General features: G+C 44.0%; 1 protein-coding gene across 2 annotated transcripts in view; it reads left to right on the top strand.

Annotated features, from left to right (window-relative positions):
- amt (aminomethyltransferase) overlaps positions 1-26,903 on the top strand; it is a 59,486-nt gene that overhangs the window by 11,630 nt on the left and 20,953 nt on the right. Inside the window, exons 2-5 of one of the 2 annotated variants that reach the window (XM_059944437.1) lie at positions 1,620-1,787; positions 8,398-8,478; positions 17,152-17,283; positions 17,554-17,632. In XM_059944437.1, the coding sequence (XP_059800420.1) occupies positions 1,620-1,787; positions 8,398-8,478; positions 17,152-17,283; positions 17,554-17,632 (460 nt within the window). The remainder of the gene's footprint in view (positions 1-1,619; positions 1,788-8,397; positions 8,479-17,151; positions 17,284-17,553; positions 17,633-26,903) is intronic. The other variant, XM_059944438.1, reaches the window with a different exon arrangement.

The following is a 26,903-nucleotide window of genomic DNA, read 5'->3' as shown; positions in this document are numbered from 1 at the left end:
ATCTACCGTCTGGGTAGCCTCCAGCCTGGTGGTATGAACATTGAATTCTCCAATTTCCAGTAATTCCCTCTCCCTCCCCCTTCCCCTATCCCAGGTCCCTCTCTGCCTCTCTCCCCTTTCAACTTTCTGCTTCTTTATCTCTACAGTTCTTTCATGCTTATCCCCTCCCCCTCCCCCCTTAATCTTTCCTCTGGTTGGTTTTCCACCTGGTGCCTCTAGGCCCTACTCCCTCCCCTATCTCTATTACTGGGCTTCGGCCCTTTCTTCCCCCCTTATTCCTGATGAAGGGTCTCGGCCAGAAACGTTGGCTACTCTTTTCTCACGGATGCTGCCTGACCTGCTGAGTTCTTCCAGCGTTGTGTACGTAGTCCAAACATCCTATTCTGCCATACTGAAATCTTTCCTCTTTGATGTGATTACCAATCCACCTTTTGAAAGCTGCAGATAAATTTGAACCTTTTCCTGCAGATAGACCTGTTTACCCTTGTCATTGCCCATAACAAAGGGAAGATTTATCAAGGGTTGAGATATCAATCTTGTGTACAATTAGTGCCAGGCACCCTCTAGATACAGAGTGGAGACCATGTGAAAGTTGCTTGTACCTCTTTGGTTTCTTCTTCTTTGATGTCTACATTTCGATTCTATACCTAATATGCAAAGGTGTATCTGTGCTACACCGGAGTTATAGGGAAAGGTTGAAAAGGTTAGGCCTTTATTCCCTAGAGTGTAGGAGAATGGGGGGGGGGGGTGAGATTTGATAGAAGTCTACGAAATTGAGGAGTATAGATAGGGTAAATGGAAGCTGGCTTTTTCCAAGTGAGGTTGGGTGAGACTAGAACTAGAGCTTATGGGTTAAGGGTGAAAGATGAAGTGTGTAAGGGGAACATGAGGGGGATCTTGTTCACTTAGGGAGTGGTGAGTATGGGATGAGATGCTAATGAAATTGATGGATATAGGTTCGAGTTCAACAATTAAGAAAAGTTTGGAAACTACATTGATGGGAGGGGTATGGAGGGCTATGGTCTGGGTGCAGGTCAATGGGACTAGACAGAATAATAGTTTGGCACAAACTAGATGGGCCCAAGGGTCTACTTCTGTGTTGTAGTTCTCTATGATTTTAAATGCTTAAACAAAAATGAGGATGATGATGTTAAACAAAGATGAGGAATATATATATTTCTCTCTTGCGTCCCCATCCTAGCACTCATAGAAGGACAAAAATGTATTAATCTTGTAGAGTAGTGGTCATCAATCTTTTTAAGCCCAAGATCCCCTACCTCGGCCTCAATGAAAGGCAAGATCGACTCAAAATCAATTAGTTACACGCATGCGCACTGGGCAGAAAAAACGGAACTAAAACCCTGCAACCTGGAAACAATCTCTCAACAGTATTTGTGTATTTATTTTTCTTTGGATCTGCTGGGAAAGTCTCAAAGATCGACCAGTCGATTGCGATCGATGGGTTGGCGACCACTAGAGGGTGAGAGAGCTGCCCATCAGGAACAGGGAACTGGTATTGTGTTTTAGTAGGAAGAGGGGAAAGCATCTCTGATTCTTCAGTAACAATGTCCTTGAGCTTCCGTTCATGAACCTCTTTGTGTGTGTGTGTCTCTACTCAGGAATCTCTGAAGAAGACAGCACTATTTGAGTTCCATCAAAGTGAAGGTGCACGGATGGTGGAGTTTGCAGGTTGGAGTATGCCTGTGCAGTACAAGGACAGTCATATTAGTTCACACTTGCACACCCGCCAACACTGCTCGCTATTCGATGTTTCTCACATGCTGCAGGTAAGACCTGAGTCTGGATGTCATACCTGGTGTATCAAGCAGCTCCCTACCTCATTGATTCAGAACTTTTAAGACTTATTGGTGATACTGACCTCTGTGGACAGAGTGACAAACAAGGTACTGAGGAATAAACAAATTTTTGGAAACACATGGCATGTCCAGTTTCTTTCTCCTTGATGCCTGCACTTTGTTGAAACCTATTGAGTATTGAAAGGCCTAGATAGAGTGGATGTAGAGAGAGGTTTCTCGTAGTGGGAGAGGGCACAGCCTCAGATTACAAGTATATCCCTTTGGAACAGAGTTGAGGAGGAATTTCTTTAGCCAGAGTGTGATGAATCTGTGGCCAGGTCATTGAATATATTTAAAGCTGAGGCTGATAGGTTTTTGATTAGTAAGGGCATTGAAGGTTATGGGCAGAAGGCAGGAGAATGGGGTTGAGTAGGAAAATAAGTCAGAAAAAAATGTGGAGCAGACTTCATGGGCCCAACAGCCTAATTCTGCTCCAATGTATTTTTATGTCATATAACATTTGAAAAGAAAGCTAAAACTGAATTACTATTACTGAATTACTAACCTTGCAACAGACCTGTCCACTTCTGATACATAGAAGTGAACTACCGAAAGCTGCTATAGAAAATGTACGGCTGCTTGCCTTCATTGGTCAGGGCATTGCGTATAAAAGTTGCAAAGTCATGTTGCAACTGTGTTAAATTAGCTAGGCCACATTGTAAAGAAGGGATTTAAACAAACACATGAACAGGCCAGGAGCGGAGGGATACAAACCACCTGCAGACAGATGTGCAGTTTAAGTTGACATTGTGGTCAGTACAGACATGGGCCGTGTTGTTCCTGTGTTGTGCTGTTTTAAGTTCTGTATTTTGTTGAAGGCTGTGAAACATAAGAGCCTCCTTTTGGAAGCATGTCAATGGGACTAGGCAGATTAGTAGATCAGCATGAACTAGATGGGCTGAAAGGGCCTGTTTCTGCGCTGTAGGGTTCAATGATTGACATGCTGCTCCACACGGTGGGTTATATAGGAACAGAATAGAACTCCAGTAGCTTGGAGTGGAATTGAGAAAGTGATTGGCAACTGGAACGAGAGAGTGAATAGTTTATTTTTCCACAGATGCTGCTTTACCTGTGTGTTTCCAGCATTTTCTATTTTTATTTTAGATTTCCAGTTTTCAGGTGAGGTAGTGAGGATATTTTGGACCCAGTCCCATAAACGACCTGAAGAATGCTTCCTCTAACTTTTTGTTTGTGGGTTAGTCTGGATTTCTAGCATCTGCAGAATCTCTAGTGTTTTTGAAAATAGTGGATAGGTTGTGATGATGATGGATGGAATACTTTTTTTTTAAAAACGGCATCGTATGTCCTATTAATGAGTGGCAGAGAAGGAGAAGAATTTGTGAGCATTCAGTAAAGTTTTACAATTACTACAAAACTATCCTCAGTGGAATCAGTTACCAAGTTGCAGTTCTGGGAAGCAGTGATGATTAGCATCTCACAGATTATCAGGTTTGGAAAAGAATAAAAACTTCAAAGTTAATTTATTAGTAAAGTACAGTTGAAGTCAGAAGTTTACTAACACTTAGGGTGAAGTCATTAAAATTCATTGTTTAACCACTCCACAGATTTCATATTAGCAAACTATAGTTTTGGCAAGATGTTGAGGACGTCTACTTTGTGCATGACATGGGTAATTTTTCCAACAATTGTTTACAGACAGGTTATTTCACTTTTAATTGACTATATCACAATTCCAGTGGGTCAGAAATTTACAAACAAAAGCAAAAGAAATCAGCCAAGACCTCAGGAAAAATTGTGGACATCCACAAGTCTGGTTTATTTTTGGGAGCAATTTCCGAACGCCTGAAGGTACCACGTTCATCTGTACAAACAATAATACGCAAGTATAAACACCATGGGACCACACAGCCGTCATACTGCTCAGGAAGGAGACGCATTCTGTCTCCTAGAGATGAATGTACTTTGGTGTGAAAAGTGCAAATCAATCCCAGAACAACAGCAAAGGACCTTGTGAAGGAAGATGCTGGAGGAAACAAGTAGACAAGTATCTATATCCACAGTAAAATGAGTCCTATATCAACATAACCTGAAAGGCTGCTCAGCAAGGAAGAAGCCACTGCTCCAAAACCGCCATAAAAAAGCCAGACTACAGTTTGCAATTGCACGTGGGGACAAAGGTCTTACTTTTTGAAGAAATGTGCTCTGGTCTGATGAAACAAAAATTGAACTGTTTGGCCATAATGACCATCGTTATGTTTGGATGAAAAAGGGTGAGGCTTGCAAGCTGAAGAACACCATCCCAACAGTGAAGTAGGAGGGACTGGTGCACTTCACAAAATAGATGGCATCATGAGGAAGGAAAATTATGTGGCTATATCGAAGCAACATCTCAAGACATCAGCCAGGAAGTTAAAGCTCGATTGCAAATGGGTCTTCCAAATGGACAGTGACCCCAAGCATACCTCCAAAGTTGTGGCAAATTGCTTAAGGACAACAAAGTCAAGGTATTGGAGTGGCCATCACAACATTCTGACCTCAATCTGATAGAATAGTGGTCACCAAACTTTTTAAGCCCAAGATTCCCTATCTTGGCCTTAGTGAAAGGCAAGATCGACCTACTAAATCATTTAGAGAAAAAACAGCTCAGATTTCCAACTTGAGGCCCTTTATTTGGGCTAGCTGTATTTTAATTACATAAAATGCTTTTGTCAAACTTTCAAATTAATTCAGCCAAGAAAATATAGAGATAGTATTTATAATTATAATTATCTGGATAGACGGGATCTGATTAGAAGTAGCCAGCATGGATTTGTGCGTGGAAGGTCATGTTTGACAAACCTTATTGAATTTTTTGAAGAAGTTACGAGGAATGTTGACGAGGGTAAGGCAGTGGATGTAGACTATATGGACTTCAGCAAAGCCTTTGACAAAGTTCCACATGGAATGTTAGTTAAGAAGGTTCAGTCGTTAGGTATTAATGCTGGAGTAATAAAATGGATTCAACAGTGGCTAGATGGGAGATGCCAGAGAGTAGTGGTGGATAATTGTTTATCGGTTTGGAGGCCGGTGACTAGCGGGGTGCCTCAGGGATCTGTTTTGGGCCCAATGTTGTTTGTAATATACATAAATGATCTGGATGATGGGGTGGTAAATTAGATTAGTAAGTATGCCGATGATACTAAGGTAGGAGGTGTTGTGGATAATGAGGTGGATTTTCAAAGCTTGCAGGGAGATTTATGCCGGTTAGAAGAATGGGCTGAACGTTGGCAGATGGAGTTTAATGCTGAGAAGTGTGAGGTTCTACATTTTGGCAGGAATAATCCAAATAGAACATACAGAGTAAATAGTAGGGCATTGAGGAATGCAGAGGAACAGAGAGATCTAGGAATAACTGTGCATAGTTCCCTGAAAGTGGAGTCTCATGTAGATAGGGTGGTGAAGAGGGCTTTTGGAACGCTGGCCTTTATAAATCAAAGCATTGAGTACAGAAGTTGGGATGTAATGCTAAAGTTGTACAAGGCATTAGTAAGGCCAAATTTGGAATATTGTGTGCAGTTCTGGTCACCGAATTATAGGAAAGATATCAATAAATTAGAGAGAGTGCAGAGACGATTTACTAGGATGTTACCTGGGTTTCAGCAATTAAGTTACAGAGAAAGGTTGAACAAGTTAGGTCTCTATTCATTGGAGCGTAGAAGGTTGAGGGGGGATTTGATCGAGGTATTTAAAATTTTGAGAGGGATAGATAGAGTTGACGTGAACAGGCTGTTTCCATTGAGAGTAGGGGAGATTCAAACTAGAGGACATGATTTGAGAGTTAGGGGGCAGAAGTTTAAGGGAAACACGAGGGGGTATTTCTTTACTCAAAGAATGATAGCTGTGTGGAATGAGCTTCCTGTAGAAGTAGTAGAGGCAAGTTCAGTTGTGTCATTTAAGGTAAAATTGGATAGGTATATGGACAGGAAAGGAGTGGAGGGTTATGGGCTGAGTGCGGGTAGGTGGGACTAGGTGAGATTAAGGGTTCGGCACGGACTAGGAGGGCCAAGATGGCTTGTTTCCGTGCTGTGTTTGTTATATGTTATATGGTTAAAACACGGCAACTAGCATATCAAACAGGCCATAGCAGCATCAAGCTCATCCAATAACGCCTTGAATAAGCGGTGCTGAAGTGCCTTTGCTCGAATCAAGTATATCAGTTTGACCACCAGAGTCATTACATGAGAAAAGACCACGACCTTCCCAGCCAAGGCCTGCTGATGAATCACACAGTTATAATCCAGGAAGTCAGGTCATTATGGCACAGTGTTATAAAACCATCATGCACACTGTGCATTGCTGGGGCTCCACCAGTAGTAATTGCCACTAGTTTATAAATAGGGATGTCATTTTCACAGACATTTTTTAAAAAACTCATTGTAAATATCCTCACCTCTCGTTCTCTCCTTTAAGTGCAAAAGAGTGAGGAAGTCCTCCTTTGTTGTAAAATCCTGGAAAGCCATTCTGACAAATACAGCAAGCTGAGCTGTTTGCCTTACATCCAGGGATTCATCCAACTGTCGTGAAAAACAGTCACAGAGTGACGTCATTTAACACTTGTTGATCCACATCCTCTGAGCAGCACGTTTGCTTGGCCTTCAACCCCGATTTCAGCTCCTCCACTTTCCTGGTACTGGTGAACTTACTGAGACACTAGTATAAGTTTCATGGGTAAGCAAACTAATGACGCCACTGTTTTTTGTGTCCCATTTCTTGTACATTTGGGGAATGTTTGAATTTAAAGGGGGAGAAGTGTAATGTGAGCATTATAAAGATAAGTTAATACCAATTAGGATCATGGTAATATAACAATACTCCCGCTACGGAAACTGTTTGTAAAGAGAGATTGTTTCCGGGGTTGCGGGGTTTTCTTTCTGGTCTTTTCTGCCCGGAGAGCATCAGTGAAACTTTCTGTATGCAAATATCGTTTTACCATCCTAGATAAAGTTGTTCCTTTTGGGCGTGAAGTTGTTGAGTGGTCCTTTTTCAAAGTAGAAGTTACTACATATTTGCATCAAAAGGTTTATCAGGCATAATGTGTTTGTGTATTTATTTTTCACTTTTCTCGGGATCTACTGGGGAAGTCTCAAAGATTGACCGGTCGATCACAATCAACTGGTTGGCGACCACTATAATAGAAAATTTGTGGGCAGAACTGAAAAAACGTGTGTGAGCAAGGAGGCCTACAAACCTGACTCAGTTACACCAGTTCTGTCTGGAGGAATGGAACAAAATTCCAGCAACTTATTGTGAGAAGCTTGTGGAAGGCTAACCAAAATGTTTGACCCAAGTTAAACAATTTAAAGGCAATGCTACCAAATACTAACAAAGTGCATGTAAACTTCTAATCCACAGGGAATGTGATGAAAGAAATAAAAACTGAAATAAATCATTCTCTCTACTATTATTCTGACATTTCACATTCTTAAAATAAAGTAGAGATCCTAACTGACCTAAGACAGGGAATTCTTTCTAGGATTAAATGTCAATAATTGTGGAAAAACTGAGTTTAAATGTACTTGGCTAAGGTGTATGTAAACTTCGGAATTCAACTGTACTTATATGTCACCATACAACCCCGAGATTCATTTTCTTGTGGGCATTCACAGTAAGTACTAAGAAGGACATTTCAATCAATGGAAAAGCTATACACAAGACAGATGAATGTCCAACGAAAATGATTTTATGAACACAAGAAAGTCTGCAGATGCTGGAAATCCAAAGCCCAACACACACACAAAGTGCTGGTAGAACTTGGCAGGTTAGGCAGCATCTATAAAAATGAATAAACGGTCAAAGTTTCGGGGCAAAGGAAGGGGGAAGATGCCTAAATGAAAAAAGGTGGAGGAAGGGAAAGAGGCTAGCTAGGTGATAGTTGAAGCCAGGTGGGTAAGAAAAGTTGAGGGCTGGAAAAGAAAGAATCCGATAGGAGAGGAGAGGACCTAGGGGAAGTAATAGGCTGGTAAGTGAAAATTAAAAATGGGGAATAGAGGAAACTCTGGAATTAGTTTGCTGAAGGAATGTGGAAGAAACTTCCAGCCACACAAGTAATAACTTGGCTTAATCCAGTGCCTTTAATGTTATAATAAAATATCCTAAAATGATTTTCATGAGTATTATCAGAAAATAAATTTGTTTTCTTTGATGGTAAATTACAGGGGCAAGTTTACACTGAGGTGCTTACATACTTCAGGGGCGTAACTGTGAGCTTGGGTGGAATGCCCAACCAAAGGGCTATTGGCTAGTGGAGATGGGAGTAGAGTTTCCTTGATTACTTTGGGGATTATGGAGGAACTGAGGCATCATTGTCCTTTTGTGGGGTCAAATCCACATCCTCATTTAAGTAAGTAAAATAAATACCTATGTGATAATGTTTTGTGTTATGTCCACTTTTTTTGCCTTTTCATTTCCAGTGAATGGACAAGATAAAGGTACAGGAAAATGATGTATATCCCACCTGTGTGTGTTAAAAATATAATTTTCTTATAACTGACATACTTGGAAGTGTTTTTGGCATCTTGTGTATACATGTTCTGTGTTTCAGAGCAAGGTGACTGGGAAGGATCGAGTGAAGTTCATGGAGAGCTTGATAGTGGGGGACATTGCTGAACTCAAGGACAACCAGGTGAAGGCGGCTTCCTCTCATAAAATACCTTCCCACCGGTAACCTCTCAATCCCAATGCTGAATTGAATTAGTAATAAATACTCTATTGATCCCAAGTGGGATAGTATAGCTTCCCTCGGTATCAATAAAGTATGTCTGTCTGTCTGTTTACAGCAGCAACATTTAAAAAGCCACTTAGCAGTGTTCAAACTTAACTAATGATAAAGTACAGAATAATAATACCTTGAAGCCGGCTATGGTAGCACAATGGTCCAGAAAATGTGTGTGTGGCCAGGTCTTGGTTAAACACAAAACACTGCACTCCCAGTATTCCTTCTGGCCACACTCTGGGCAGTAACATCAGTTTCCATAGCTCAATCAGCAGGTCTCTTGAATAAACACAATCTTCGCTCCAAACATGATTGTAGCCATCACAAATGGTCCAGGTACACAATCCAGAAACAGATTCTCTAATTTGCTGTTATCTTGTTAGGTGTAAACCTCGTTAAAATAATTGTAGGCCCTCCCAGTCAGATCCCTCATGTACGCCCTGAACGTCGTCTCCACACCCTGCTGCCCATGTGAGGACGACAGTGAGGAGGAGTCAGTGGTCCATCTCTTTGCACACTGTGGGTTCGTGGAGGAGGATGGACAATGTCACGATTCATCCCCAGCAGCTGCATAACTGAGGACTCTCTGATCTACGGACTGTTTCCGGGGACGCACACTGAGACCAACACCCGGTGCTGCTGGCAGATCATCAACTCGGTGAAAGACGCTCTTTGGTCGGCCCGAAACTTGGTAGTCTACCAGCACGTGGAGATTTCCGTGGGAGAATGCTGTCAACTGGCGCATTCTCGGCTGCAGGAGTACGTGCTGAGGAACACACTGAAACCTGGTGCAGCCACTGCAAGGGCCCGGTGGGGAAAGACCATGGTCTAGGGTTCTTCTCCTGTGGGAATGGGAGGGGTTGGGTGGCGGGGAGTGTACCCCTCAACAAGGGTGGGTAAAGATGAACCAACAGAGTGGCATGTGAGTGGCTGAAAGCACTAGCACCGAAGTATTGACTATTAATGTAAGAATGCAAAGGAATTGCATGATTTATTCTTGTAAATATTTTTATCATGTATAAAGTTTATGATATATATGAAAAATATACTATTTTATGTATTGCACAATATTGCTGCAGAGTTACAACAAATTTCACCATTACAGTGGATTCCAGTTAATTGGGCCATTGGTTAATCAGGGCAGTTGCTTATTTGGAACAACGCTCGAAGAGCAAAAACTAATCGTGAAACTGACCAGGATTCCCTTTGTTTATTTGGGACACTATGTCACTTAGTTGAGACGCTGTTGCTGTACAGTTTCTAACCAGTGTCAGTCATGTGAACTTGTGTGGCTGTTAATCACTACACCATACTTGGAGCAAATTGTTTTTAAATAGCTTCAGTTGTGTGTGTTTGTGTTCAGAAAAGCAGTGAATTTTGTCACTAATAGTTGGCAAGTAATAAGCTGTAAGGTAATTCTGAACTGTTTTCTTACTATGGTTTCAAGCATTCAGGCTTCGATGCTCGATATGGCTGGGAGTGAAAATGAAATTATTTTGCTACTTCAAGTTAAGAAATGCAAAGAATTTGAAGATTATTAACAATCATCATGAATGTTACAATGAAAATGGAGATGTGGCGGATGCAATCATGAAAGCATTGTATGAAGGCGGTCTATTATCTGCACTAATTTTGTTCAGATTTTTGAGTGTTCCCAGACCCAAAAAATAACCTACCAAATAACACTAACCTATAGTAAAAGCAGGAATTATATGATCAATACACAGCCTATCTAAAGTAGAAATAACGTATGTACAGTGTAGTTTCACTTACGGAGGCAAGTTCGACACACGCACAATGACTTTATTTCGTTCACCATGATCGAAATGCTTAATTACATCTTGCTGCTTGGACCGTTCCACTCTGCTCTGCTCTCCCTGCTCGGGGTGCTCTGCTCTGCTCTCACTGCTCGGGGTGCTCTGCCCTGCTCTGCTATCACTGCTCGGGGTGCTCTGCTCTCACTGCTTGGGGTGCTCTTCTCTGCTGTCACTGCTCGGGGTGCTCTGCCCTGCTCTCACTGCTCGGGGTGCTCTGCTCTGCTCTCACTGCTCGGGGTGCTCTGCCTCTGCTCTCACTGCTCGGGGTGCTCTGCCTCTGCTCTCACTGCTCGGGGTGCTCTGCCTCTGCTCTCACTGCTCGGGGTGCTCTGCTCTGCTGTCACTGCTTGGGGTGCTCTGCTCTGCTGTCACTGCTCGGGGTGCTCTGCTCTGCTCTCACTGCTCTGGGTGCTCTGCCCTGCTCTGCTCTCACTGCTCGGGGTGCTCTGCCTCTGCTCTCACTGCTCGGGGTGCTCTGCTCTGCTCTCACTGCTCGGGGTGCTCTGCCCTGCTCTGCTATCACTGCTCGGGGTGCTCTGCTCTCACTGCTTGGGGTGCTCTTCTCTGCTGTCACTGCTCGGGGTGCTCTTCTCTGCTGTCACTGCTCGGGGTGCTCTGCTCTCACTGCTTGGGGTGCTCTTCTCTGCTGTCACTGCTCGGGGTGCTCTGCTCTGCTCTCACTGCTCGGGGTGCTCTGCCCTGCTCTGCTGTCACTGCTCGGGGTGCTCTGCTCTGCTCTCACTGCTCGGGGTGCTCTTCTCTGCTGTCACTGCTCGGGGTGCTCTGCCCTGCTCTCACTGCTCGGGGTGCTCTTCTCTGCTGTCACTGCTCGGGGTGCTCTGCCCTGCTCTCACTGCTCGGGGTGCTCTTCTCTGCTGTCACTGCTCGGGGTGCTCTGCCCTGCTCTCACTGCTCGGGGTGCTCTGCTCTGCTCTCACTGCTCGGGGTGCTCTGCTCTGCTCTCACTGCTCGGGGTGCTCTGCCCTGCTCTGCTGTCACTGCTCGGGGTGCTCTGCTCTGCTGTCACTGCTCGGGGTGCTCTGCCCTGCTCTCACTGCTCGGGGTGCTCTGCTCTGCTCTCACTGCTTGGGGTGCTCTGCCCTGCTCTGCTCTCACTGCTCGGGGTGCTCTGCCCTGCTCTGCTCTCACTGCTAGGGTTGCTCTGCTCTGCTCTCCCTGCTCGGGGTGCTCCGCTCTGCTCTCCCTGCTCAGGGTGCTCCGCTCTGCTCTCACTGCTTGGGGTGCTCTGCTCTGCTGTCACTGCTCGGGGTGCTCTGCTCTGCTGTCACTGCTCGGGGTGCTCTGCTCTGCTCTCACTGCTCTGGGTGCTCTGCCCTGCTCTGCTCTCACTGCTCGGGGTGCTCTGCCCTGCTCTGCTATCACTGCTCGGGGTGCTCTGCTCTCACTGCTTGGGGTGCTCTTCTCTGCTGTCACTGCTCGGGGTGCTCTTCTCTGCTGTCACTGCTCGGGGTGCTCTGCTCTCACTGCTTGGGGTGCTCTTCTCTGCTGTCACTGCTCGGGGTGCTCTGCTCTGCTCTCACTGCTCGGGGTGCTCTGCCCTGCTCTGCTCTCACTGCTCGGGGTGCTCTGCCCTGCTCTGCTCTCACTGCTCGGGGTGCTCTGCCCTGCTCTGCTCTCACTGCTCGGGGTGCTCTGCTCTGCTCTCACTGCTCGGGGTGCTCTGCTCTGCTCTCACTGCTCGGGGTGCTCTGCTCTGCTCTCACTGCTCGGGGTGCTCTTCTCTGCTGTCACTGCTTGGGGTGCTCTTCTCTGCTGTCACTGCTCGGGGTGCTCTGCTCTGCTCTCACTGCTCGGGGTGCTCTGCCCTGCTCTGCTCTCACTGCTCGGGGTGCTCTGCCCTGCTCTCACTGCTCGGGGTGCCCCGCTCTGCTCTCACTGCTCGGGGTGCTCTGCCCTGCTGTCACTGCTCGGGGTGCTCTTCTCTGCTGTCACTGCTTGGGGTGCTCTTCTCTGCTGTCACTGCTTGGGGTGCTCTGCCCTGCTCTGCTCTCACTGCTCGGGGTGCTCTGCCCTGCTCTGCTCTCACTGCTAGGGTTGCTCTGCTCTTCTCTCTGCTTGGGGTGCTCTGCTTCTATAATGGCTTGCTGCAAAACAAGCGCTTTTCTCCTATTTTGGTAAAAGCAAAAATCCTCTTCAGATTTCTTTTGATTAGCGATAACAGGTACTAATGTAGGTCTTTCGTAAAAGTGAAGTGGCTTAAAGTGGGGGATACCTTTATTGGTTGGCTGTTGTATCCAACGATGACAGTAAAACCTGTGCAGGAGAGTTTTTAAAGTTGGAAAGCTGTGCACTAGGAAAGTTCCACTCTTGGCCTTTGAAGACCGGGTTCAGTGGGTTGGGTAGTCATCACAAGCTGGGATCTCCTTGGTTGCAATGGACGATCATGACTTCTATGCCTTATCATAACTTCTGCTTGCTACGAAGTGTTGCAGAATCGCCAGCCTGGCCGTTGGATCTCACTGTTGATCTCGTCCATCCAGTTCACCAGAGCTGACTTCACCTGCGAGGACAGTCATGTCCTTATCTCACTGGGTTATGAGTTCTTCTGGCTGCCCTCACCTGCTTTAACCAATCTGTTGAAGTGGTTTACTGGGATGTAGCTGCCGTTGCATGCAAACAGCTACTTGGAGCCACAGGTGAGACCTGAGTGTCCACTGGGGACAAAAGGTGAAGAAGCTGCTCTGGAATGGATGTGACAAGTCCTTTCATGAGAGGTGCTACCCCACTGCCTGGTCAGCCCATACATGACAGCGTGCACTGGTTGAATTCCTCCATCAATAACTATTAGGAATGAATACACAGTTTTATAGTATATTCGGCCCTCCTGATCTGCGGGGGATTGGTTCTGGGACCCCTCGCAGATACCAAAATTCGTGGATGCTCAAGTCCCTTATTCAACCTGTCTTAATGCGGTGGTCTTTAGGACCCAGCGGAACACCAGACTTTATTTTAAATGTCTCCTTGCGGTGGACGTTAGGACCTGGTGGTGCAGCTCTTAATCCGCAGTGTTTCTGGTCACAAAAATAATCACGATCGCGATTGAAAATAAGGTGGAAGTAATAAAGCAATCGGAAAGAGGTGAAACGCCATCGGTCATTGGAAAAGCGTTAGGCTACAGTCGGTCAACGATCGGAACAATTTTAATGGAGCATGTGAAAGGCCCTGCCCCGATGAAAGCTACAGTTATTACTAAGCAACGCAGTGGTTTAATTATTGAAATACGTATGTTTAAGTGTTTTATATGCATAAAGGTAAAATATGTACTATATACTAAGAAAAATGTTTGACTAACTGACGCTAAATAATACCGGATGTACCTGTTCCGACTTCACATCTGACTTAAAGACGGACTCAGGAATGGAACTCATTCATAACCCGGGGATTGCCTGTACTTTTAAGTCATTTCTAGATTACTTATAATACCTAATACAGTGTAAATGCTATGTAAATAGTTCTTGTACTGTATTGTTTAGTGTAGTGGTTGTCAACCTGTCGATCACAATCGACTAGTTGATCTTTGAGACTTTCCCAGTAGATCCCGAAACAAAAAATACGCAAATACTGTTGAGAGATTGTTTCTGTTTGCGGGGTTTTAGTTCCATTCTTTCTGCCCAGTGCGCTTGCGTGTTGCTCCCCTGCACTGCACAGTGTAATTCAGTGGTCCCCAACCACCGGGCCGTGAGGAAACGATATGAGTCAGCTGCACCTTTCTGCATTTCCTGTCACACCCACTGTTGAACGCACACGAGATCATCAGTTGCCTAAATGCAGTGATACCCTCGTGTGGCCAGGGAGAGCTGCCAATGCTACCGGCCTGGAGCACCGCCTCTGAACCTGTTTACCACACTGAATGTTCGTGGGGAACCCGGTGCTAAAATGTTTGCAGGCGACCTAATTCGGGCTCAGCGTTTCGTAAATATCAGAGTAGCTACCTCGCTGCGATCTACTGAAACAACTTTTGTTGGCCAATAGATCCAACAAGGGGGGGATGGGCACGCATCCTGTCCACTCCTGGCTTGGCCAGTCACTCACTCCGGACTGCGACCGCCGCGGCCCCGGCACGGGGACCTCCGGCCCTGACCTTGTCCTCTCACCCCAACCACGACCAGCCGCACCTGGCCAAGGCATCTGGCAGCGGGCGGGCAGGAGGCTGGAGTTCGGGCCCGGAGGCTGTCCGAGGCAATGAAGCCCTCAAAACTGCTTTGGCACCTTGAGTCCAAACACCCTGCACTTACAGACAAATGCGTTGAGTTTTGTGCGTGGAAAAAATGCGTGCAGCGCGAGACAGAAGCTAAGTGCCGAGAGCCTTGAAAACTAAATTGCGGAATACACTGGACATAAGGAACCTGCTTCGAGTATCTCTGTATTCTCATCGCATTTAACACCCCCCCACCCCCGGTCGGCCGGTCTGCAAGAATATTGTCAATATTGCAGTGCATGGAAGGGTGTGTACACCTGGTGTTTATACATTATTTCTACTTACGGGTTGCAGTGTTTTACTTCTGGTCTTTTCTGCCCTGGTGCGCATGCATGTAACTAATTGATCTGGGGTTGGTCTTGCCTTGAACTAAGGCTGAGGTAAGGGATCTTGAGCTTAAAAAGGTTGGTGACCACTCGTTTAGGGAATGATGACAAGAAAAAATAATCTGTACATGCTCAAGCAACGAGTGCTGGAGAGAGAACTTCCGGGTTTTCCCGATCCACGGTTGGTTGAATCCGTGCATACGGAATCCACGGATAAGGAGGGCCGACTGTACTGTAGTAGCATTGGAAGTGTTCTTATTTGTCCTGTATTTCATTTAAATATATAATGTTTTCACTCAGTTAAATGGTAGTTTGTCTTTTTTATACCTTTTTAACTATTTCCATGAAATTCCTGCTAATTAGGGCAGCTGCTTCATTGGGCCAAAGTGTACTGGTTCTGGTGTGTCCAATTAACCAGAATCCGCTGTATTAATTATTCTGATTCTGAATCATTACATCTCTGACAGAGGTGTTGAGCATCATTTCTGCGGTAGAGTGTCAGCCAGAGCTTTAATCTTGCGGGTTGTTTGAACTCTGGTCTGTGTTGCAGCTGACTTGACCAAGGTTGATGTTACCTGGTTGTTTCAGGGCTAGGGAGGAAAGACAGTAATCAGTCTGGGGTTTTGCTCATGTAACGGCTTAAAATAGTGTTTCCCAATCAGACTTACTAATATGGGGGAATCAATAGTTTAGTAGTTCCATTTAATATCAAAGAAATGCATGCAATATACCTACTGAAATTCTTGTTCTTGGCAGACAACCATGAAAACAGAAGAGTGCCCCAAAGAATGAGTGATAGTAAAAATGTTAGAACCCTTTAGCAACTCCCTACTCCCCCCACCCCATGCACAGGCAGCAGCAAAGAAACAACCCCCCCCCATCCCCACCCACCCACTTCCACAAAAAAGCACCAGCTCCCTCCACCCACCGAGCAAGTTATGGCAAAGCCCTCAATAAAGACCGTGATCTGCGGTACAGAAAAAACTAATTATAATATGATTGGTTTTAAGCTAGCTCTAATCATGCCACTTTTTTTCTATCTAGACTAAATTGATGATCTAATGGACCTGCTATTATCCTCAGAACAGTAGTTCACAGTGAGTCTGGCAATTAGAGGAAATTTTGAAAAAATATCCTTTGGAATCTTGACATGTTAGTTTGCAGTTAATTTGCTGGCAAAAGCTTCAATGAACTGAAGTTTAGAGCTAATTTGGTGCGAGCCTGAAGTAAGACCTTGTTGTGGATGTTTATTTAATTGAAGAATGGATACATTCATTTGCCAAGTGATTCCCAAGTTAAAAATTCTCAGTTAAATTGATCAAATTCCTGGTTGTAATACTCGTTTATGTAAACAGAAGGTTGAGGCTGAATAGTTTTTCAAGGCACTGTAAAAAGCTTTGATTATGTAGTTTTGGACAGTGTGGGCTGGGTATCTGATGCTGCCTGTTTTTAGTGGTCATCAACCCGAGTGTGGCAGACTTTCTCAGGTTTACTTAGGCGTGCTCCTGGTACGCATGTCTCAATCGGTACAAGGGTGGGATGGAGCTGCATTTAATGGCTGCATTTGTACTTCATTTCCTGCTGATATCACATGGGATTTTATATGATATCTCCACAGCCCAGTAGCCTCATGACAGTGATTGCTGAAATATGGCCAGCTTCTCCTCTGTGAAATTCAACAGCTACAATGAGAACAATTCTTGTCAGTTGGCTTCTTATAATAATCATGGTGCACTTTTTATACGTATCCGAAGCCCATCCCACGTACCAACCAGTTAGCAACGTCAAGACTATCTGCATCTTTCTGTTCAGATAAGGAACCTAGAATGGCAGCTGCCCATTTCCTTGACCGACTGAGTTATTCTAGCTGTTTGTTGCTCCACGTACCAACTACGGAGACATAACAAAAGTGAAATCCTTGAGTCTAGAAAGCATCTGTTATGAGCTCGGAAGCTGATTGCTAGTTTGGCATGGGGGAGCTCATTTGTGGCTCTGTGTGTATGCATGCGTGCTTGCTTTTGTTTCACCTACAGTATTTGGCTATGTTTAGTAGGTGCAGGGTCTGAGATCTTTCTCAAGGGTCAACGTTATTCGCAATACACGCATTAGGAATTTGCTGTGTTGGGTTGGCGTGATGTGCAAAAAGACACAACATTCAACAATTATAAAGGATTCTATAAAAATAAGAGATTAAACTAATCTTTCCCTGCTTGTTGTTCAGGGCACGCTGTCGCTGTTCACCAACGACAAGGGAGGAATAATGGATGATGTCATAGTGACCCGGACATCAGGTGGATATTTGTACATCGTCTCAAATGCTGGCTGTGCTGACAAGGACTCTGCTCACATGAAGGTGCGTTGGCTTTATTCCACGTGTCAGGGATACAGAATCTCACTGTCAGACACAAGTTGTACGTTGTTTCACTGTACAGAATTTGCTTGGGTGAGGGGAACAGGACTTTGGGAATAATGTCAATAGATGTTTAATGATGCTTTCTCCCCCTCTCTGAAACCTTAAGATGCAATCTAAGGTCACTTTGCCAGGGTGCCAGTGGGGTCATTTGGTGTGCTGTCCTTGCCCTGATATGCGGCACTGTGTTATCACCTGCCTTCTCTTTCCCAGGAGCAACTAGCCCAGTTCAAAGCCGCAGGGAATGATGCTGACCTGGAGTTTCTGGAGGCCGGATTGATTGCGCTGCAAGGTGACTGCATTCAAATGTGATTTCAGAACCATCATTAGCCTGGTAAAGGTCCTATCCCAAGTGTTGGTTCTCTTTAATGCTGACCGTCACAGCCAAATGCAAACATTTTAGAACTTATTATCACTTCCCCCCCCCCCCCCCCCCCAGCTTCATGCATCACCTACCGGCTCTCTCCCCCCCCCCACCCACTTCTTAATCTGGTTTCTTCCCCTTTCCTTACCAGTCCTGATGATTGGTTTTGACCTGAGACGTCATCTGTTGATTCCTCTCCGAGATGCCATCTGACCTGCTGAGTTCCTCCAGCATTTTGTGTGTGTTCCGGATTTCTATCATCTGTGGACTCTCCTGTTTGTTGTTTTTTGAATAAGAATTCTGGTCTCTTGGCACTCTCAAATTTCTTGACAAGCACAACTCCCCAATTCACAAATGCTAGCACGAGAGCCACAGAATTGTATATTGAGGTTTTTTTTGATAATTGAAAGATAATATGGTTTTATGTAGGTTGCTCCACTCCAGAATGCCTCCTAACTAATTAAATACTTTCTGAAATGTGATCACAATTGCAATGTAGAAAAGTCGGTGCTTGCCCATGAGCAGCAATGAGAAAAGTGCAAAAATAATCTGCTTTGGAACTGAAGTAAAATTTTGCAGATGCTGAAATTAAAACAGGAAATTCTGAGAATGCACAGCCTGTCAGACAGCACTTGTGGTGAGAAAAGGATTGATAGCTTCAACACGGGTTGGTTCCTTATTCTTGGAAATAGTGTTTTTGAAATATTTGCGTCTGTCCAAGAGGGCAGATGGAGTCTTGATTTAACATCTCATCCAGGAACATTTTTGGAAATATAGAAGTTAGCATTTCATGGAGGAAAAACCATAAACATAAGAGATTCTGCAGATGCTTTATATCTAGATTAATACACACAAATGCTGGAGGAACTCAACATGTCAGGCAGTATCAATGGAAAGGAATAAAAAATTAACATTTAGGCTGAGGCCCTTCATCAGGAATGGTGCCTGACCTGCTGACTTCCGCTAGCATTTGTTCAAAGTAAATTTTATTATCAGGGTACGTATATATCACCACATATGACTTGAGATTCATTTTCCTGTGGGCATACTCAAACCTCTAGAACAATTACCAAATAGGATCAGTGAAAGATCAACCAGAGGCATTGGTGTTCCTATACCAGGCTGTGATGCAGCCAGTCAATACGCTCTCCACTACACGTCAACAGAAGTCGTCAAAGCTTTTGATGTCATGGCGAACCTCTGCAGACTCCTAAGCAAGTTGTGCTGTTGTGCTTTCTTTGCAATTACATTTAAATGATGAGTCCAAGACAGGTCCTCTGAGGTAGTAACACCCAGGAATTTAAAGTCTCCATGTCTGATCTGCTAACGATGACTGTCTCATAGACTTCTAGTTTTCCTCTCCTGAAGCTGATCATCAGCTCCTTGGTCTTTTCTGACATTGAGAGGTTGTTGTTAAGACACCACTCAGCCAAATTTATGGCCCATGCCCGTGGTGTCATCAGCAAACTTGAATATGGTGTTGGAGCTGCACCTAGCCACAGAACCATAGGTGTAAAGCAAGTAGAGCAGGGGCTAAGTACACAGCCCTTTGGTGCACCTGTGCTGATGGAGATGGCGGAGGAGATGTTCTTGCTGATCCAAACTGACTGGTGTCTGCACATGAGGAAATCCAGTGTCCAATTGCACAAGGAGATATTGTTGATTAGATTTGAGGGGATGGATGATGGTATTGAATACTGAACTGAAGTTGATAAAGAGCATCTTTGCTGTCCAGATGTTCCAGGGCTGTGTGAATGGCTAATGAGATAGCATCTACTGTGGACCTGTTGCTCCAGTAGGCAAACTGGAGCAGATCCAAGTCGCCACTCAGACAGCCTCTCAGAACTCTCTATCACTGTAGCTGGGGTAAAAAGCCAGTTTAACTGCTGAATGTGATTCTGTTCTCTGGGCTTTTGTGTCCATCATTTACACCTATAATGATAGCATCAGTGCAAAGAGATCGTCAGCTCTGTGTGATGCTACAATAAGTTGTACAAGTACAGAGTCAGACCCCAATCTCACAAAGTCAAACCCTGGCAGAATGATCTCACAGTTGTTTGAAATCAGCTCTGTACAATTAATAAAATTGTCAGTATAGATGCAGAGTTTGGACTAACCTTGAATGGTCCGACACTAGCAGGCCACTTCTGGAATCTTTCATTTTAAATCTTATAATTACAATAGATAGATACTATATTGATTCCAAAGGAAATGACAGTGTCACAGCAGCATTACAAGTGCACAGATATCCAAATATTAGAAAAGAAGTAAGAAAGAATAAAAACTGTTACCTCAAACAGTCATCTCTTCCCCGGCTATAGGCTGACTCATTATAGAGCCTAATGGTCGAGGGTAAGAAAGACCTCATGTAGTGCTCTTTGGAGCAGCGCAGTTGTCTTAGTCTATGACTAAAAGTGTTCCTCTCTTCAGTCAAGGTGGCATGCAGATGGTTCCCTAAGGGTAATATGTCCAAGGATTCCTTTAGTTTAACTTCCAGGTTGAATGGTAGTAAGGAATGCAAATACGATGTAAGCATTACTTTCATGTGACTAGAATATAAAAGTAAGGATGTAATACTGAGGCTTTATAATGCATTAGACTGCACCTGGAGAGTTGAATGGTTTTGGGTCCCATATTAAGTAGGGATCACAAGACAAAGGAGCAGAAGTAGGCCATTCGGCCCATTCTGCCACTCCACCGTGAGCTAAACTATCCTCCCATCTAGTTCCAATTTCTGGCTTTTTCCCCATATCCCTTGATACCCTGACTAATTAGATACCTATCAATCTCTTCCTTAAACACCCTCAATGAATGGGCCTCCACAGTTGTATGTGGCAACGAATTCCATAAATCCACAACCCTCTAGCTAAAAAAATTTCTCCTCATCTCTGTTTTAAATGGGTACCCTCTAATTCTAAGACTGTGGCCTCTTGTCCTGGACTCACCCACCAAGGGAAACAGCCTTTCCACATCTACTCTGTCCAACCCTTTCAACATTCAAAATGTTTCTATGAGATCCCCTCTCATTCTTCTATACTCTAATGAATACAGTCCAAGAGCCAACAAACGCTCCTCATATGTTAGTCCCTGCATTCCAGGAATCATCCTAGTGAATCTTCTCTGAACTCTCTCCAACAGCAGCACATCCTTTCTAAGACAGGGGGACAAAACTGGGCACAGTATTCCAAATGGGGTCTCACCAGTACCCCATAGAACCTCATCAACACCTCCTTACTCTTATACATTATTCCTCTTGAAATGAATGCCAACATAGCATTCGCTTTCCTTACTGCTGATCCAACCTGGTGGTTAACCTTTAAGGTATCCTGCACTAGAACCCCCAAGTCCCTTTGCACTTCCGATTTTTGAATTTTCTCCCCATCTAAATAATAATCTGCCCGATTGTTTCTTCTTCCAAAATGTACAACCATACATTTCTCAACATTGTATCTTATCTGCCATTTCTTTGCCCACTCTCCTAGACTGACCAAGTCTCTCTGCAACCTTTCCGTTTCCTCAACACTTCCTGCTCCTCCACCTATCTTGGTGTCATCTGCAAACTTAGCCACAAAACCATTTAATCCATAATCTAAATCGATGATATACAGTGTAAAAAGAAGAGGCCCGGACACCGAACCCTGCGGAAAACCACTAGTAACTGACAACCAACCAGAATAGAATCCCTATATCCCCACTCTTTGCTTTCTGCCTATCAGCCAATGCTCCACCCATTCCAATATCCTTCCTGTAATTCCATGGGCCCTCATCTTATTAAGCAGCCTCTTATGCGGCACCTTATCAAAGGCCTTTTGGAAATCCAAATATACAACATCCACAGCCTCTCCCTTGTCTATCTTATTTGAGATTACCTCAAAAAATTGCAATAGGTTGGTGAGGCAGGATCTTCCCTTCATGAAACCATGTTAGCTTGGGCCTATTTTGTCATGCACCTCAAGGTAATTCATAATCTCATCCTTGAGGATCAACTCCAATAACTTTCCAACTACCGATGTCAGACTAATAGGTCTGTAATTTTCTTTTTGCTGCCTCCCCCCTTTCTTGAACAACGGAACTACATTTGTGACCTTCCAGTCCTCCAGAACCGTGCCAGAGTCTACTGATTCCTGGAAGATTATTTCCAATGCCTCCACAATCTCCAAAGCCACCTCCTTCAGAACCCGTGGATGCACTTCATCTGGTCCGGGAGACTTATCTATCCTTCGTCCATTGAGCTTCTCAAGCACTTTCTCTCTAGTAATCTTGACTGTACCTAATTCTATTCCCTGAGACCTCTGGCTATCAGGTATGTTGCTAATGTCTTCCACTGAAGACTGATGCAAAATACTCATTTAGTTCCTCTGCCATCTCTTCGTTACCCATTATAATTTCTCCAGCATCCCTTTCAATAGGTCCTATATCTTCCCCTGTCACTCTTTTACTCTTCATATATTTTTTTAAAAACTCTTGTGTTCTTTTTTATGTCAATTACCAATTTCCTTTCATAATTCATCTTTTCTTTTCTAATGACTTTCTTAGTTTCCTTCCGTAAATTTTTTAAATTCGTCTAGTCCTCAGTTTTCCCACTAATTTTTGCTTCCTTGTATGCTGCCTCTTTTGCTTTTATTTTAGCCTTAACTTCTCTCGTTAGCCACATTTGTTCATTTTTCCTTTTATGATTTTCTTTTTTCTTGGAATATATTTTTCCTGCACTTTCCTTATTTCTTATAGGAATTTCATCCAATTCTGCTCTACTGTCCCTCCACTTAGCTTACTTTTCCAACCAACTTGGGCCAGTTCCTCTCTCATACCACTGTAATTTCCTTTGTTCCACTGAAATATTGATACACCTGATACCAGCTTCTCCTTTTCAAATTTGAAACTGAACTCAATCATATTATGATCACTACTTCCAAGGGATTCCATTACCTCTAGCTCCCTAATCACCTCATGCTTGTTACACAGCACCCAATCCAAAACAGCTGATCCCCTGCTGGGCTTATGGACAAGCTGCTCCAGTAAGCAATCCCATAAGCATTCTACAAACTCCCTTTCCTGAGATCCAGTATCTTCCTGACTTTCCCAATCTACTTCAATATTAAAATCTCCCATAATTATCTTGACATTTTCCTTCTGACACGCTTTTTCTATTTCCAGCTGTAACTTGTAGTCCACATCCCGGCTGCTGTTTGGGGGCCTGTATATAACTGCTATTAGTGTCTTTTTACCCTTGCCATTTCTTAACTCGACCCAAAGGGACTCTACTTCTTCTGATCCTATGTCCCTTTCTAGTGATTTGATATCATTGCTTACCATCAGGGCCACGCCACCCCCTTTACCTACCTTCCTATCTTTCCTATACACAGTGTATCCTTGAACATTCAGCTCCCAATCACATCCATCACTTAGCCATAACTCAGTGATTGCCACTATGTCATATCTTTTAACTTGTAGCTGTACATCAGGGTCATCCACTTTATTTCTAATGCTGCGGGCATTTAAGTATAGTACATTTAGATCAGTATCTGTTACTGATTTTGCTAAATTTCTATCGCGCAACAAATTATCCTGTCTATTCACCTGCCTGTCCTTCTTGCCATCTTTGCTGCACAGTATCTTTGACTTATTACTATTTTCCTCTTCCTTGACCCTTGCCAACTTAGTTTAAACCCTCCCTAACAGCTATATTAAACAATCCTGCCAGGATATTAGTACCCTTTGAGTTCAGGTGTAACCCATCGTTTCTGTATAAGTCATGCCTCCCCCAAAATAGATCCCAGTGATCTAAGAATTTGAAGCCCTACCCCCTGCTCCAGTTACTTAGCCACACGTTCGTCTGCTTAATTCTGCTATTCTTGCCATCATTGGCATGCGGCTCAGGCAGTAATCCTGAGATTATTATTCTGGAAGTTCAGCATTTCAATTTTCTTCCTAGCTCTCAGTAATCTTCCTTCAGGACCTCCTCTCTTTTTCTGTCTATGTCATTGGTACCAACATGTACCAAGACTTCTGGCTGCTCGCCCTCTCTCCTGAGAATACTCTGGACCCGATCCAGGATATCTCGTACCCTGGCACCAGGGAGGCAACACACCATTTGGGTATCCTTGTCCAGCTCGCAGAATCTCTTGTCTGTTACCCTCATAATGGAATCCCCTATAACGACGGCATTTCTCTTTGCTGTCTTGATAACGGCACTGGGCAGAGTGCCAGAGTCACGTTTGTGTGGTCTTCCTCTGTCAGGTCAACCTCTCCAACAGTATGTAAAACTATATATCGATTTCTGAGGGGGACTGTCACAGAGGTGCTGTCCACTATCTCTCGATAGGTACTATCAATCACCTTCTCACTTTCTCTAATTAGCTGAAGGTCATCAAGTTGTTGCTCCAGATCCCTCACACGATTCCTAAGGAGCTTCATCTCATTGCATCTGGAACAGATGTAATCCTGGGGGAGGCTGGGAGTCTCCAAGGTCCCCACATCCGGCAGTAGGCAGAAAGATGGGGTTGAGAAGGATAATAAATCAGCCATGACGGAATGGTGGAGAAGATGATGGGCTGAATGGTTTAATTCTGCTCCTGTGTTTTATGGTCTGATGTTGCTATACCTGGTTTTTGAACTGTGCAGTGTGCAAGTCTTGGTTTGCTGGCTTTGACTTGAGAGTTTGACAGAGGAGGAGGCACACTGCTCTCTCCTGCTTAGGGTAGTTGCAATTGAACAGGAGCAACTCTATCGTAGTTACTGAAAATTTCACTGAACAATTACATGTATATCAGTGATTATATAGAAATATAAACAAGCATAGGAAAATTAAACTATAAGAAAAATAATAATTCTACACCTCAATCCAACAAAAGACAAACCAGCCTTTCTTCCAGTGTTGTTGGTAAGACAATTTCCATTAGAAATGTAATTTGATTGAATATTATTAATGATTGATTAATTATCTGGAAGTATAGAACAACCCAGTAGAAAGACCCTGTGATTAAATAGGGCCTTTCTCAAGCTTTCGCTGACCCACTTTGTTTCCAGTCAATGAATTTGAAGAGCTGTCACCATTGGAATTGGGAAATAGTTTCAACACCACAGACAAGTGGTATCCACATAATCTGTTTTGAAGACAACCAATGTTGACTTGATATTGGCATGTCTCTGATGAGAGTCCCATCAAGTTGAAATAGTTTTTATTTTATTTATTTACAGATATAGCATGAAACAGGCCCTTCCGGCCCAACAAACTGTCCCGCTCAGCAACTCACCTATTTAACCCTAGCCTATTCACAGGACAATTTGCAAAGACCAATTAACCCACTAACTGGTATGTTTTTGGATTGTGAGAGAAAACTGGAGCAGCCGGAAGAAGCACATGCAGCTCACGGGGAGAGTGTACAAGCTCCTTATGGAGGATGCTGAGATTGAACTCCATTGCCTTGACCTGAGCTGTAAATAGTGTTGCCTTACCAGTAAGCTACAGTGGTGCTCATGTAGGCTGGAGTAACACAAAGCACTGGGTGAACTCATCAGGTCAGGTAGTATCGGTCCTTCATCTTGACTAGAAAGAAAGATTGGAAGTAGTGTTGGACCCTGATGTTTTTGATCCAAAGTTCTTCAGATGTCCACAGTAACCTAGTGGTTAGCGCAACATTATTACAGTTCAGGCGTCAGAGTTTGGAGTTCAGTTTCGATGCTGTCTGTAAGGAGTTTGTACATTCTTCCCATGAGTGGGTGGCGCTCCAGTTTCTCCCCGATTCCAAAGACATACCGGTTGGTAGATTAACTGGTCATTGTAAATTGTCCTGCCATTATGCTATGTTTAAATAGGTGGGTTGCTGAGCAGTGTGGTTTGTTGGGTTGGAAAGGCTTAATCTGCACTGTCTCTAAATAACATTAAATAAGCAAGTCAAGCAAGAAACTTATTTTGTTCCTGTAATGGTTAATAAATGATTGTAGGCAATGAGGGGAAAGGAAAATGCACGAGGGTGAGAAGAAGAGGGAGGAAAAGGGGGAAGTGACTGTGTGGCATGGAAAAGAACAGCAGAGACCGGGCCAACATGGTCCAGTCCTCTTACAGACAATCCATTCAAATTTCATTGTGTGAATTAACCAAAAAAAAAACCCCAATGTGGTACCCACAACTGCCACCATTTAAAGAAAAAACACAAGCATACAAGTGTTTATATAAAAATACAAACGAACATAAGAAGTTAAACTACAAGAAAAATAACAATCATACAGTCGAAACAGGCATAAAAAGGTGGAAGGAAGGATCAGACCAAGAGTAGCTGGTCATGGGTAGATCCGGCTGAAGCTGGAGAGAGTGGGGATGACATCAGAGGCTGGGAAGTGTTGGTTGGAAGTGACAAGGGGCTGAAGAGGATGGAATCTGATGGGAGAGGAAGGTGTAGCAAAGAATACGGGGAGAATAGTGGGGAGGAGAACCAGTGGGGGGGAAGAGGAATGTAAGAGTGTGATGGTGGCTGGTTGGATGAGGAGGAAAAAGAAAGGAATACTGGAGGAGAGAGGATTTGGTGGTGGGTTGGGGGTGAAGGGAAAGAGAAGGGATGATTACCAGAAGTTGAGAATTTCAGATCAAATGAAGTCTCAATGTGAAACACTGAGTGTCATTTTCTTCCACAGATGCTGCCTGATCTGCAGAGTTCCTCCAGATTCTTGCATCTGCCGAATTTGTGACTCTGAAATAATGCTATGGAATTATTTTTTTTTTTGTCTGTGTAGACGAGAGGGCAGACGTGACTGTGGGTTGAGTTCTTGTATAAAGATAACCCTACCAAACAGTGGGAACAGGCTATATTAATGTGATTATGCATCCAGATCTCAGTAATTGGCACATTGCTCCCTAGCACTCTGGTCAGAGATGATCAGGCTATCTTTTGTCTTTCTCAAATCTTGACTGACCAGCATCTTACCCCATGGGAGGGAGGAAAGGGGCTTGTTTTTCTATTGTTGCTTTGTGTTTTGTGTTGTTCTATTAGACATTGTGAGCATGCTGTGTTGCCTCTGGAATCTGTGGTTTGCCTCAGCACATCTCTAGGTTGATTGTTAACGTAAGTGATAGATTTCACTGTATCACACACACAATGTTGGAGGATCTCAGCAGGTCAGGCAGCATTTATGGAAAAGAGTAACAGTCATCAGAAGAAGGGTCTCAGCCCAAAACAGCGACTGTTTATTTATTTCCGTAGAT

The sequence above is a fragment of the Hypanus sabinus genome, chromosome 19 (genome assembly GCF_030144855.1).
Source record: "Hypanus sabinus isolate sHypSab1 chromosome 19, sHypSab1.hap1, whole genome shotgun sequence".
Classification (NCBI taxonomy): Eukaryota; Metazoa; Chordata; class Chondrichthyes; order Myliobatiformes; family Dasyatidae; genus Hypanus; species Hypanus sabinus.
This window is presented reverse-complemented; position numbering and strand designations above follow the sequence as displayed.